The sequence below is a fragment of the Paramisgurnus dabryanus genome, chromosome 16 (genome assembly GCF_030506205.2).
Source record: "Paramisgurnus dabryanus chromosome 16, PD_genome_1.1, whole genome shotgun sequence".
Lineage (NCBI taxonomy): Eukaryota > Metazoa > Chordata > Actinopteri > Cypriniformes > Cobitidae > Paramisgurnus > Paramisgurnus dabryanus.
The window spans coordinates 19,350,920-19,366,594 of record NC_133352.1 but is presented as its reverse complement, the minus strand read 5'-3'; the positions used below and the strand labels follow the sequence as shown (position 1 = coordinate 19,366,594).

At 38.6% G+C, this 15,675-nt stretch overlaps 1 protein-coding gene across 1 annotated transcript in view; it reads left to right on the top strand.

Moving 5' to 3' along the window:
* gpc3 (glypican 3) overlaps positions 1–15,675 on the top strand; it is a 152,240-nt gene that overhangs the window by 59,611 nt on the left and 76,954 nt on the right. The window contains exon 3 of the mRNA XM_065271835.2: positions 13,878–14,566. Within this exon, the coding sequence (XP_065127907.2) occupies positions 13,878–14,566 (689 nt within the window). The remainder of the gene's footprint in view (positions 1–13,877; positions 14,567–15,675) is intronic.

The following is a 15,675-nucleotide window of genomic DNA, read 5'->3' as shown; positions in this document are numbered from 1 at the left end:
AACAGTGAGTTATTACTCCTCGTGATATCCTGCTGTATTAGATTCTAATAGCCCCAGCCTGTAGCCTTTTCCAAAGATGGGATTTCATCCCAGTCCTGCCACTGAGCTCCTGTTAAATTAATTGAAGAAAGAAGTGGGTCTTTTCATCTAGCCGTAGCCGAATGTGTGCTCTACATTCAGTTTGAGGTCTGTCAGGGAAGTGTTTAGTGATATGGATCTCACCTGTCTGGACATCATTATCCATCACTGCTCTTCAGAGCAGAACTAAAGTCTGGCCCGGCTGATGATTTGACTCCCACTGTGATGGGAGCGATTTAGATCGGAGCTGATGTAGCAGTGAAATCTCAGCACAGCTGCCTTCTGTATCCAGAGACAAAATGAGCATTCATGCTAAGCTGGTTTGTACTGTGTATTCTATCTTTTCCATAAGGCTGTTTCAGAGTTTGCTGAAGTGATCATATTTCAGTTGACCTATCTGCAGTTTAGAGATTAATGGATACCTCGAAAAGAAATGTGATTAGATGGTGGAAAGCGGAGGGAATTGATTGCCACGTGTGTTTGTGGTGTCTTTTGATACTGTGCCAAGCTGAGGGAGAGCCACAGACACAGCTGAGGAAGTTTCAAACAAGCGGTTAAGACTTTTGTGTGTCTGTACAAACATTTACTAATAGTATTGTTGAGAATAGAGATGCACCGATACATGATTTTTGTGCAGATACTGATATTCGATTATGTATGACACTAATATTGATACACTGTAAAAAAAAAAAACTAAATTATGAAAGTCAATTTAACCTACTTTTTAAAGTTTTAACTTAACAAATTCAGTTAAACAATTTCAACTTTATTTACTAAGTTAAAGGAAAACACCAAAATTTTTCAATATTTGCAATAGTTCTTACCTCAACTTAGATGAATAAATACATACATATCTTTTTTCAATGCGTGCACCTAATCTTTGTACAGCGCGTTGTGAATGTGTTAGCATTTAGCCTAGCCCCATTCATTCCTGAGGGTCCAAAAAGGGATTAATTAAGAAGCCACCACACACTTCCCTTTTTTCCCCATTTAAAGACTAGGGATGTCCCGATCCGATATGCTGGATCGGTATCGGGTCCGATCCGGGCTTTTTGGCTGGATAGGACATCGGATCGAGGACCGACAACATGACCGATCCAATTCCAATATGTGCGTTAGCCGTGGTTGTTACTGACAAGCTATTAAAAGGACAACATATTATAAAAGCACCATAAACGTTTTATGCACTATATTCAAAGTCTTTTAATACACTCAATAGCTTCATGTGATGGAACAAATGTTACATAAACTCTGTTACTTACTCGCAAACTGAGTTAATAATCCACTGTTGAAGCGGACGAATGAAACGCGTCATTCAAACACGCACACACACACACACAAGATAACTTTACGCTATTTAAAACATCTGATTTTATAAAGTCCCAGTAAGTCGTCGGATGGATGCAATTCACTTTGTGCTGAGCACACGATGCGTCTATTCTATGTGTTTTAACAGTTATAAACTTTCCGTTGCGGTGCGAGGCTTTCCATGAGAGGATGATTCAAGGGCATCAATTCTGCACCCAGAAAGCCAATAAATGACCACAAAGCCCAGTATATGACTTAGGCGCATCAATTCTGCACCCGTAATGTGCATAAAAAGTCCGGTCAAGCGCATAATTCCCAAAATATCTATCCGCACAATAAAGCTTTTTTATCTTAATAATCTTCAGAGAAACAGATTTGTGCCGTGAGCTTTTTATGTCTATAATTGTGTCTATATCTGTCATTACATGGACCAGAATGTGGATTAAAAAGCATCTTGAAGGGGTTTTAAATGTATGTAAAATAAAGTAATGTGAACTTGAGATTTTTAAAATGTTATTAAGCTGCACAGTATGCGCTGCAAACGCAGCCGGTGTAAAAGCACAATGGCCATGCGCGGCAAACGCTCTCCGCATACGTGCTGCTTAGTGCTCACGCTTGTGATGTGAAACCGGCGTTTGAATAAACTAGATACTAATTAGCTAATTGCCCTACGTTTATTTAAAATTAACAGCAAGACAACTAGCAGTGAATCTGCTTTCAGGAGAGTTAGTAGATTAGCATGGGAGGATTTGAACTTGAAAAGCGGAGTGTACTGACGCCTTTCTGCGGTTAAAACAACATTCCTTCTTATGATGGTGTTCAACCATAACCGTCGGTCTCACAGTTATATAATTACTGTCACACCCCTAGAGCATGTCAGAACCTCTGCCAGTGTCCAAAAATGGTCGGACCCCAGATGGTAAGGAATGTTTCATAGCACTTTAACATCTTTACCATGACAATTATAGGGATAACTGTAATTATGTTAATGGCAAATCAAGAGGACAATAATCTATTATTTGGTTAAAAGGATTATAAAATATCCCTTATGTACTGGAAAGAGTTCAGAAAGCACATCAAAAGTACACACGACTCTCTTTCCCCCTTTCCTCTCGCCATCTATCGCTGGCTTACATCTGGAACAAGAACTTCAAACCACATCTCTATTCCCTCGCCGCTCTGCTTTTAAATTCAACCCCTCGCTCTTCTTTTTGCTTTTAAACCTCACTTCAAAAAGGAAAGAATTTTTCCCTTTCATTATCAGCTCTGTACTTTTATTACAGTCTGCTATTAATATGCATTCTGTGGACAATATTTGTGTAAATTGGGAAATCAAGCTCTGTAGGATTGAAATGCGGTCAGACGGTAAGGATAATTGGACGGAGGTGGTGATGTTCAGGTGGAAGGGGGCAGAAAAGATGGATGAAAGAACATTGGAGAGGTGTGAGGTGAACGGTCGATTTATTTTGAGCCACAGGCCGTGCGTGGAGAGCTGGGATGAGCAGAATTTTGATTAAGAACGGATATCTGTTTTGGCTTTTTTAGTCATTCATCTATTAATTTGCTAAATTGCGAATTAATATAAATCGTATGTGGTGTTTTACTCTTTACTCTTGATAAAAGAGAGTCAGGAATATGTATGAAATGTCAGGTGTGTGTTTCATTCAGAGCTGTAAAATAATAACGTATGGTGGAAATCATCTGAACATACAATAAATGGTTTTGTGTGTGGGAGTATAGAGCATTACCAATAACCCTCATCCGTTATTAAAGTAAGGTCATGTTATGTGTGTATTATGTGTTAACTCTCGGCTATTGTGAAGTTTTTATTGCAAGGTCTCTTCTTAGTTTTACCTCTGCTGGATTTTTTCGAGCGCATATTTCATGTGTCAGGTATTCTGCCATCACTTGACTCAAGTAGGCTTTGATAGGGGCTTCAAAGCTCTTCTTTTGAGTTTCTATCTCCACAGGTTCTGGCACATTTTCTGAACACTCTCTCTTTGCTATATCTTCTCACATACTGCCCGTTTTCCCACCTGCCTACGTGTGTCCCTTTCACCTGAAGCATCTAGTTTTGGTGCAATCCTTAAATCTGAAGTTATATTTTAATCATAAAGAAAATGCAGAAAGACAAAGAAGACCGATCTATGACCATTGGGATGTTTACATAAAGTCAAAATAAATTCTTATTACTGTAAAACAGTTATCAACGGCAGTTTTATTATTATTAGCGTACCTTACAATTTAAATAATATATAATTTTATAGATGTGAAATTTTTTATTGCACAAATGGAGTTGGGGCTGCTTAAGTGTCATTAAAGCAATGTCACAATAGCAGGGCGACCGTCAATGAAGAAGCAGCTTGGCAAGTTTAACCCACAAGCGAAGAAGCAGCAACTTGTGTATGTTTTGAGAAGACCAGCAGTGATGAAAGTATAAACAGCGACTAATGTTGCAGTTTGAGTTAAATCACTCCTCAACTTGGTCCATCTTTGTTCTCACCATCACAAACGGAAATACCTATGACACAGTTTTTTTTACCTGACGGGAGGGGTTCTAGTGGACCAATCACAGTGCTTGCGGTCCCTGTAGAACTGACACGCTGTTAAAAATTTGGCGAGGTGCATGGCAGGGTAGCAGAGGCTACGGATAACCTACAACATAGCTATGGCATAGACCTTACGCACGACTACAAATTAGACTTTATAGATTGTAGAGGCACATCTTGACAGTTGTGATTCACTTTAAGTAAAAGGTGAATCACGTTGTCTTATCCTTACTGACACACAGTGATATTATAAAGACCAGAAATCAGTGCAGTCTATACTGAGACCTAGAATAAGTGGCACCAGATTGTTGTATAAAAAGATATTTGTGTGTGTGTTTGTGTGGATCTACAGGACCGGCCATGAGTTTTGAACACTGAGATGTCGTGTCGTTCCTTCTGGACTCAAATTTAGCCCTGTAAAGTCACAAAACAAGAAATCGATATGATCCATACATACACAAAAGTCACTGTGGTCAAGTTCCTGGCGCCAATGATACATCCAGCAATCCGTCATAGGAAAATATAGTATGGAAAGGCGACTTTTTGTTTATGACTGTTGTAAAAGGATTTTTCTGTGAAAAATGAAGTTGCACGCCGCATGATATTGTCCACTTTGATTCCCTCATAATCAAATCTAAAGGTTGCACTTGAAAGAAAAAAGTAAAGAAGCAGAGAGCAGTTCCTGTTCTTTGGTTAGTCATTTGTTTCTTCCCAGAAGTCCATTTGTTAATGCATATGTGCACATGGTCTCTCAGGCAATAGAGATGGGCGAGGAATAGAGAGAGCGAGGCAGAAGAGAGAGTAAGTGTGTTGGTAACCCAATGCCTCATCTAATCCTCCACTGGCCGTTCAGCCCGTGGCCGGAGCGATGCTATCGGGACTTTACCAGAAATCCGTCTCCTCCCTTACGGGAAATATTATCCTCCTCTTACCACTCTATCATTGCACTTTTACAGCTTCCCGCACGCCGTTTCATCACCCCCTGGCATTGAGACCCTGGCCACCCCCTTCAATCCACTCTACATTGTCTACAGGTGTAGTGCTCGAGTTACATGGGCACAGCGAGGTGCTACACCAAAACAAATTCAGCCCTTATAAATGGAGCCATTTTGAATGCACATAATTTACCGGTGATGTATGAATCGTCGTCTGACAGATAGGGACTTTATTAGCGTTGATGCTTCCAGGCTCCTTCACGGTCTGGGGAGGGAGGGGCCAGGTGGCATTGCTTTCCTCCATCGCTCTCTCCGGCGGCTAGAGGTGACACTCCATCAGGGAAATTGATTGGGCTCGTTGCATGGCTAATTTATTGATGATCTGCGCCTGCTGGGGATAATGAGTGTACGGGCCGTTGATGGATGTCCGAACGACGGTGCCGAGCAGCTTGAATTACCGCAGGACCCCGCATATGTCCGAACACGCGACTGGTTTAGAGAGAGCGCTTGCTGGATTGATGTATTGATTAAAGTCTAATCTAAATTAATACCCTTCTATAAATGTTCACCTTCCTAACCGGCTGCTTTGATACCTTTAGGGCCTGCAGAAAGTGGAGCATTTCAGTTCTAGTTTCAGTAATGTCCTTGTTGAGGGGAGGGTAGTGATGTTCGTGTAGTGTGAGGAGGATTCAATCTGGTGATGCAGAAACAAGTGGTCCATGTCTTGGTGGTAGCATCCTTTAGACCTTGGGGGATTTAATATGCTAATAAAGGCATTTATGGATTGGATGGATAGAATTGTGTAAAATGCATATTGATGATGTAGTCAACATGTAATCACAAGCTTAACCAAGCTTGACACTGAGTTTACTTGTTTGATGTGTGTGTTCTTGCCAGCTTACAAATCATGTAGAGTGACTTAACTGAAATAGCATACATATGTATGGGACTCGTAATTACTTTGCTGTCATAAGTTTCACCCTTTACAATAATATCATAACTCACCTTGCCCTCACATATGCACACTCCCTGCACTATGACTGAATGCTTTTGGCTTGTGTTCATCTGTCCTTTGTATCATAAAAATAGCACCATCAAAGCTTCTTGGTTACACATCCATTGGCATTAATGATACATCACCTGAGTGGTTGGATATCAGATACCTGCGAAACATCTTGGTGCTTAGTAACTCTTATCCAAACTCTTAACTGTGATTGAGGAGGTGCTTAGATTGTAAAATTGAATGGATATATAATTTTTCTCTTTAGAACAGGACAGACGTGCTGTATATGTAGAATTAAAATGCATCATGCAACATTAACTACTTACGCAGCCTTATCCTTTGTCAATGTTATGTATGTTCAATAATATCTTTTAAAGCTGGAAACAAGAATTGTACTTTAATGACGACTAAGAATGTACAAAAAGTTGCTAAATAACGCAGATTAAGATATGGAGTGAAACAAAGCCAGTCGCCGTTTTCATATACGATTTAAAAGGGAATAAATCGGACACGAATTTGCGTACTTGTGTGGAATAATCAAATTTTTTAGGTGGGATGGGTCGAAGTTTTCGGGGGGTAAAGCCCACCTTAAAATGGCCAGGGCAGCTTCCAGCTACTGGTCACTGATGCACAAGAGATCTGTCAAATGTACATTGTGGTTTATACTTACATTCGAGTGGTTACATTATAAACATAGCAATAGACATGTAAAATGTAATGTTAATCAACAATTTTAGACAAGAAAACAGGAAAAAGTTCATGCTCTTCGTTTATTTTCGGTTTATTACAAAATCTTTACTAGATATTTACGGATATATACAGTGGAGATCAAAATTAGAAGACAATTTATAAAAAAAAAATTTTTTCATTGCTCAAAAAATATTTGCTATTAATAGTTTGGGGTCATTGAGGCCTAATGATGAAGAAGTCGGGCTTGTTACCTGAAAGTTGCATGTTCAAGTCTCACGGCTGGCAGGTTGCGAATGAGGTGCCCTTGAGCAAGGAACATTTTCACCCGTTGCTCCATGGGGCACTGCAGTGATTGCTTTCCCCAATGCTCCGGGTGTATGTGTGTTTACGACTTGCAGCCACTGAGATAGATCAAATGCAGAGGTAACATTTCAAATATGGGCTACCATATTTGACAATCACGGCGATTATTACATGGCTCGTTACAATGCTTGATTCTGATTGGCCAGTCGCAACATTTGGCGGTGTAATATGTCTGTCCAAAATCATGAGATGAGGCAGGATCTAAATGCAAACAAGACTTTAATAGGTCAAAACATGAGTATAAAATTCAAAACAGGAAAATTTATACAGACAAAGAGCCAACCCAAACATGACACATAGAGAGACAACATGACATGACATGACTTCAAAATAAAAGACATGAGCATGAGACATATAACTACAAAATAAAGACATGACAAGGCATGATAGAACGCTTACAGCAGGTTTGTTATTATTGCTGCAAATAATAAGGTACAGTTTAAAAATTAAATATGAATCTGTCTTTTAATAACATCTATGACATTTTATTTACGAATGAAGAGTTTGGTTTCAAAACGCAATAAATCCATTCTGACAAAAAACTGACAGTCAGTTTTCTTTACCAAGAAAGTGACAAGATGAAAACCACTATTTTCTGTTACAATCTTTCACATAGCATCTTTAGGTTATAAAAACATTAAAAATTCAAATCCATAACTTGATTTTCAAAGATTTATTATGAAAACTAATTATTTTTTCAAAATCCTATAAATCTATTGAATCAATATATAAATGTGCATTCAACTATATATTCATTAAGTTGACTAGTGGTATACACTGATTAAAAAATAAACATTAATGGCATTAACCAAATCACTTACTTTATCATATAGTCATTGCTGCAGTTATACTTGGGACGTCGTCGCTTAACATTTTTCACAGCGATCAGCTGTAAAATGTTTTGGTCCTGCTCGATTTTCGTTGACTTTGAATAAAATAATGGAAAGTTTTTCATAAGATCCCCTGGGGTCAATGTGTTAGCTAGGGATGTTAACCGATGACCGTTTGACCGATGGTTGACCGTATCAACGTTACCGGTCAAAGTTGTCGGTTAAAAAAAGGGATCTGTAAATTAGGCTATTATAGACAGTGGACTAAACCCTACTACAGTTAGTCATCTCTTTCTTTCCAAGATCTTTTTGTGTGAAGTGAACAAATCCCTCACACTCAGTGTACCCGGCATTACTTAACACTTAGCTGTTGGTATACCAATGTTTTACTACTGTGTTTTACAATATTCCTTTCAATTTTCAGCAATGAGGATTACTGTAACATTTTGGATAAAAAAAATAGTTCACTCGTTTTGATCTCTTTGTTAACATATACTGCAGGATGTTGCAGTGATTTGATTTAATTTAACTGTAGTAGATACTGTAGCCTAAACCAAACCTTATACTTAAATATGTACTATGGCGAGGTTCAAAAACACTAGCGTATCCAAAACTTTTTATACAGTTGACTATAGTAAATACTACAGTATACAGTATTTATTTCATGTGAGTTTGTTTGTTGTGGTATACATTTCACTGGACTACAGATGTGTTGATATCTTGACCCTTGTGACTGCATTTCATGTAGAGATGTTAACCAACAACTCTTAGGGCAAATCAAACAATCCAAGCACTTGGACTTTATTTCAGGCACAAACAACACTCAGTCCACACTCATCCATCAGTGAAAGTCCCCTTGAGCTTAAGACTTTGACAAGACATCCTCCTCTCACAGCAAGTCCACTTCAAATCAGTGCGCTCAACACATCCAGGCCCTATACTCCCCGTTTCTCTGTGTTGTGTAATACATCTGTTTTCCCCCATTAGAGGACATGTGATACTGAACCCGAATGTGGACCTATAATCCAGATCAGACACAGAAACAAGAGCAGACTAAATTCAACAATGACCTGCATGACCCATCTTCTCAAATACAGCATTGCATTAAGAGAGAACGAGCGAGCGAGAGAGAGAGAGAGAGAGAGACTCTCTCCCACTGTTAAAGCCCACTATGGCTTTGTAAGTGATACAGTGGCTTTTGTCTGCCTTACACAAGGCTTTTAGAGAGATTGATGAAGTATAGAGTAAAGAAGCAGAGCTCTACACACAAGCCCTCTCGCAATTTCTCTCTTTTGTTCGTGAGCAAACACCTTGAGACATTAGTAACACAGAGCTGCTGGATATATATTTTGTGTATGCATTATTAAAAGTATAATCGCACGACTGTACGCCTTGATGCATTGCGTATGGTGTTATTGTGTGGCAGTCATATATATAGGCTTGTTTAGTCAGAGATGTCATTGTAATTTTATATTTAGATTTTGTTTTGTGTGTCAGTGTTTGTTCATAAATATAAATGTCGTTGTCTGGCATATGATGAGTGTATGGGCATAACATATTTATGCTGGTGCTTTTGCAAACAGCAGGAGTTTGAGTGCTGCATATAAAATGACGTGTGTGACATTCTGTTTGTGTGTCTGTTGTTTCTTTTGAGAGAGGGTTTTCCTCTTCTCTCTAAACATTCATGTTTGCCATTCGATGCATCTGAGGATTTGTTAATCACAGAAAAATGTGTGTGTAGTGTACACAAAAAAAGCTGAGTTAAAATGAGCATAAACCTGATGGTTAGGTTTAAATTAACCTATGGGTTGTTTTAACTTATATTTCAGTCAAAATTGACATTTTCTAGGTTAATTTGGCTTTTGCCATATATTACCCAGCCAAGGGTTTAATGACTGTGTGAGTGTACCAATTTGACTTTCCTTGTGAAGTGCAAATTTGTAAAAATGTCCCACCAATAAGACTCATAAATCATGTTTTGCTTTACTGGTGTCCACAGGATTATATGAGGGTTAAGTTTTAGGGGTTGGGTATTATAGAAATTCATGTTATGAATCGATTATTCTGGTATAAAAACAATGATGTCTATGATATGTCCATATAAACTTGTTTGTGTGTATGCATGAACTTACTGATTAAACCTATAGCTTAACTCACAGTGAGATGGAGACACAGTCCAGACCACATAAAATAATCTCATTCATTGACTCTGTGTCGTCCAACCCATACGATTGCTTTGGTCGTTTGTCCATTTCACCAAATACGACCAATAAATGCATTTACTAAAGTAGCGCCTCAACTGGCAGCAGGTGAAACTTAATATATTAGGGTATAAAATGATATTTTGGGGAATCATTTTGCTATGATGATATGTGCTGGGATAAGATTTTCAAATTAAACTGCCAGGATTAATAGTATTTTATCACACATTACACTATTCAGGCATTTAAGGCAAATAACGTATCCATTTTTTTAATAGTATATAAACATAGCATACAAAAACAGTCACAACTATTTAAAAATGTACTTAAAATTAGGGATGGGCATTCGATTAAATTTTTTTAGTCGATTGTCGGAAGAATTAACGATCGACTATCGATTAATCATTAATATTTTTATAATAAAAAATAATTATTTAACTTTTATAATTCAAAAATGTTGAATACAAAAATACAGCGTGTTTTCCTCAATGAGACCTTTATTACAAGATCAACTTGTGGCAAACAGTTAAACTACATTTAGTTAGAAAAACGGAACATATATGCGATCGAATATGCGGTGCTCTAAACCTGCAGCTGCGAGTCGCATTCTTAAACAGAGACCTCATTTGTTCCAAAAAATCATGACCTCTTCATTATTATTTTTTTTAAATCAAAACGGAATGTTGAATTGCTGCCACACAGTGAAATTCATTTAATTGCTTCTAGACACACGCTACGCTAGGCTACGCAACCTGCAAAAAGTATTTGATTAATCAATAACAAATTAACGTCATCGACTAAATTCTTAACGATCAATTATCGATCGTCGATTAATCATGCCCATCCCTACTTAAAATATTCCAAGTGCACCGAGGTCAAACGATCGATTTATTTAAAGAAAAGATGCAAAAGTGATGACAATCCACTGTAAATATCAGATCCGGTGTAGACTGATTCAAATACTGCCTACAGAAGAAGTAACGATACGTCAACGATGATTGTAAAAAGGCATTGGCTTTCGTGTGTCTTGTGACCAATAACATCACTACGTTAGCCAAGAATGTGAAGGGCTAATGGCTCTTGTGACTGACTACGTCATGCTGGTTTATGTTTGTATGAGATCTGACTGTGCATTTTGATCACAGAGTTCTTCATATGAAGTAATCGTATGATTTCAGTTTGCAGTACTTTTTAAGAAATAAATACCTTTGACTGTACTTTTACTTGCGTGTTATGTTTTATAAGTGATTGGGTTTAGGGTAAGTGTGAGGGTGGGGTTAGATGCTCCAAAATATCTTTAAAACTATAAATGTTTATGAATCCGTTTCTACATTTACAAATTCGTGAAATTGTGTCTAATCTGATGTATAAGGCAATAAACTTAAAACGTAACAACAGGTTGTATAAGCTACTGCCGCTAGAGGACACTAATATGTCACTTAACATCGTAAAAAGGTGCTTGCACAACCGATCTATGAAGTTGTTATTTTTGGAGGACAGTCTTGTGTTTGCTGTCTGAAATCTGAGACACATAATAGTTATTTTCTCTCTGTATTTGTATGTGTAGAATACCATATACTATTTACTCCTACTACCTTTGCTGTAGGTAGTACTCAGTGCTGTGGAATACACACATGACCTACTAAATTTGACAAAATGTAGAGTGTACCAGCAGAGCACCCTGCGTGGGATGGAGCATCCCACAATGCAGTGCGCTTAACTTGACCTTCCATTACCAGGGTGACGAATAAATTAGAGGCAATAACAAAAGTGATTTTTATAAGCTTCTTGGCTAAAATATGAGACAGTGCTAGGCAGGATTGATTAAAAATGCAAATAAAGACTATGTTTAAACTGAACATCATTTTCTGTACTGCATTAAACATGCAACATATTAAGGGTCAGGTACTGTAACACTTCACAATAGGTTGTATTTGTAAATGCAATAGCTAACATTATTTAACAGTGAACAATACTTATATACAGGATTTATTCATTTTAGTTGTTAATTTCAGCATTTAGTAATGCATTCTGTGCTGTGTTGTGTCGAATATTTACCCAACATGGGTCAAAAATAACTCCCTGCCATTATTAGAGGGCATGTAATTATCTAAATCATTCACCTTAAAATAGCTTACTGTTTCACATGCTAAAAAATTATAGGCAGTATAGCCTACAGCAGTGGTTTTCAAACTGGGGGCCCGGGCCCTTAGGGGGGCCCCGAGATGGTGCCAGGGGGGCCCCAGTTTTATGACAGCACTACTAGGTATAATTTTATATGTTTTTTTTATTAAAATATTACATTTTAAAACTGTTTTTTTTTAAACCGAAAAAAATGCACTGTTCACAAGGGGGGCCGCACGCTGAAAAAGTTTGGGAACCACTGGCCTACTGTACAGTATACAGTGTGCAATATGCAGTACTATGTACTAAAGAGCCCTTGACACCATGTTTACTATACTGTTCTTAGATTTGAAACTGATGCAAGATTATCTCTATTCACACACTGTATACAATTGGCTACAGTGTGTTTGGAAAAAAACTGATGCAATAAATCTACTAGTTGTTACATTTTAACGTAGTAGTACATTATGCAAGTTTTTAAATTATTATACACATTATTTACATTTATTATACACTATTCTACATTTAACATCACATTGGATGTTAAATTTTGCAAGTGACAGCCTTTTCTACAGTTTTGATGTAAATATTGCCTTTGACATTTGACATAACTTGTCATATTTTTTCTGGTAATTGAAACCAACATACAGATAAGCATACTGTATTGTGTAACACTGTACCTAGTGCAATGTCTTCCGTCCTATGTTGCATCATTTGCCAAAATGTATTATATATGTCATCTACCATGCACTGAAAAAATGCATACACTGCACACTTTGCATACTATATGCTGCCGTAAGAGTTATATGGTAACACATCCTGTTAGTGTAAGGCAAATATCATGTCGTATGAAAGCACCTTGAGACTTTTAACTGCTCTGTGAAGTGTTTCCTAGCTCATCTCAATCAGTGAGATCCATAAACTTCTCCAGCCTGTTGTGCTGATGTAACATCCTGTGTCCCTGAGAGCTGGACTCCCGGGTGGAGATAGATGGAGAAACCAGCCTGCTTGGCAGCGCACTTATATCACGACTCGGCAGTCTAAAGGCCTAATTAGAGACTGCCCACCTCTGGATCACCTTCACCCTATCTGGATGGTGGACACGAGGCCCTTATCTTTTCCTTTCACACTCGTTGCTTTCACGATATCTATAATTCTTATTCCTTCTCACTATGCTCTTAAATCCTCTCTGACTCTTGTCTCGGCTCTCCCTGGTTGCCTGGGTGGCTTTTGGTTGCAATCCCTCTTTGCCTCTTTGCTGATAAGACTTTACAGAAAGCCTTCAGATGTGGCTGATTATGTCTCCTCTCTATCCCGGATCCTTTGTGTGCTCTGTTTTCTGAAATTCTCAGCATCTTTCTCAGCATCCGGTGCGGATGAATAAAGGTCTTTAAAAGCTGTGGAAAAGCGTCCTTGTTGTTTTTAAAGGACATGCTGGTTTTTATCTAAAGAGAACACTTTAATTTTAAATTACTTTATTTACTATGTAGCTTACCATCCTTTAAAGATTAGGCCTGTGTGTGTGTGTGTGTGTGTGTGTGTGTGTGTGTGTGTGTGTGTGTGTGTGTGTGTGTGTGTGTGTGTGTGTGTGTGTGTGTGTGTGTGTGTGTGTGTGTGTGCGTGCATGTGCGTGTCCTCAAGGAAGATTTTCTGTAGATTATTGCGAATCAGAGTTTTTTAAAGGTTTATTTCCTTTGATCTGAAGTGTGTCAATAAAATGTGTTAATGTTGGCAATAATAATTTGATTGAATAAATATATCTCTCATTTCACTCTTTCCTGTTTTCTGTTTCTCAGAGGCCTTTGACATGGTGCTTCGTCTGGGTCGTAATTCCACTCTGATGCTGATAAGGGATGATTTTCCTGGTTTAGGACACGGGGCCAGCGGAGCCGTCATGCAGCTGTTTACGGATATGTCCCTGTACATCCTGGGCTCCGATGCCAATGTAAACGACATGGTTTCCACCTTCTTCTCACGCCTTTTTCCTCTCACCTACCGTCGTCTCCTTGGCAACGGGCAGGTGGCCGGCATCTCAGAAGAATGCCTGGGCGGGGCCTGGCGTGGATCCTCTGCATACGGGTCCTTTCCCAAGTTGATGATGACCCGGCTTTCTCGATCGCTCCTGGCCACTCGGGTCTTCCTGCAGGCACTGAATCTGGGCATTGAAGTGGTCAACACTACTCAGCACCTGCGGGCAGGCAAGGACTGCGGGCGCTCGCTGCTGAAGCTGTGGTACTGCCCGCACTGTCAGGGGCTGTTGGAGGCTCGTCCGTGCCGCCCGCTCTGCGTAAGCACCATGGGGGCCTGTCTGGGAGGAGCGGCGGAGGTACAGCCTCACTGGAGGGCGTATGTGGATGAACTGGGGTCACTCGCTGGTGCTATGAACGGAGAGCAGGACATTGAGGATGTGGTGCTCAGACTGCATGGCATTATTAGACAAGCTCTCAAACATGCTGTAGCGACTAAAAGCAAAGTGAGCGCACAGGTGAGTGATGCGTGAAACAACGGTTTGTCCCGCCCAATTAAAGTTGAAATGCGTCAGTTTACCTTGCAACACATTTGAAGGTGCAGATGTTGTTGCATGAAAATTTCAAAAACACAAAAACAGGTTGGATCTCATTTAAATTAAACTACTTTTAGAATGAGTTTTGAATCATATAATTATACTTTACATTATGAGGTGACAGATGGGATAGGTTCATTTTGAAATGCAGCACTTGCAAATCTTTAACAGAGTAGAGTGAATCTGGTTGTTTTATGACCCACTAAAGGAATGACACAGATTTATTTGGCCAGCACATGCAGAACTGTCTGGCTGGATATTCATGGAAGCAAATGTAAGCAGTTAGGACAGTATTATGTATTTATATCAATTTAGGAATGCGGTATTAATGCAGCTTAAAATAGTTTACAGAGCTGTGTTGTTACAGAACTAGAGGTGCCAAAAGACAAGGTTGCATAAGATTTTAAAATGACTCTTGTATAATTAGGTCTTAAAATGACCCATAGAAATTGTTGATCTCCCTGAAAGTTATTACAGCTATAATTTGCCTAGAATCACACATAAAATATTATAACCACACCAGCAGAGAACCGGGCTGTCGCTTGAATTTACAGTGCCTGGGGCAACATTTTAATAGATGGGCCACCACTCAAACACTTGGCAGTGTGATGGTGAATTTAGTTTTCCCAGCTGTACATCCCTGTCCATTCCATCATTAATAAAAATAATACATTAAAAAAAATAAATAATAAATGACATTCAATTTTTTTGGAATAACTGTAACTAATGTCATTTTCAATGACTCCAAAAAGGTCTTAGATGAAATTAAAGTAACCATTAGTTGATATTTGTTTTTTTATGGTTTGAAACTTTACAGCCTAGTTTTATTAAAGGTTTAGTCCATTTTCTTAAAATAAAAAATCCAGATAATTTACTCACCACCATGTCATCCAAAATGTTGATGTCTTTCTTTGTTCAGTCGAGAAGAAATTGTGTTTTTTGAGGAAAACATTCCAGGATTTTTCTCATTTTAATGGACTTTAATGGACCCCAACACTTAACAGTTTTAATGCAGTTTAAAATTGCAGTTT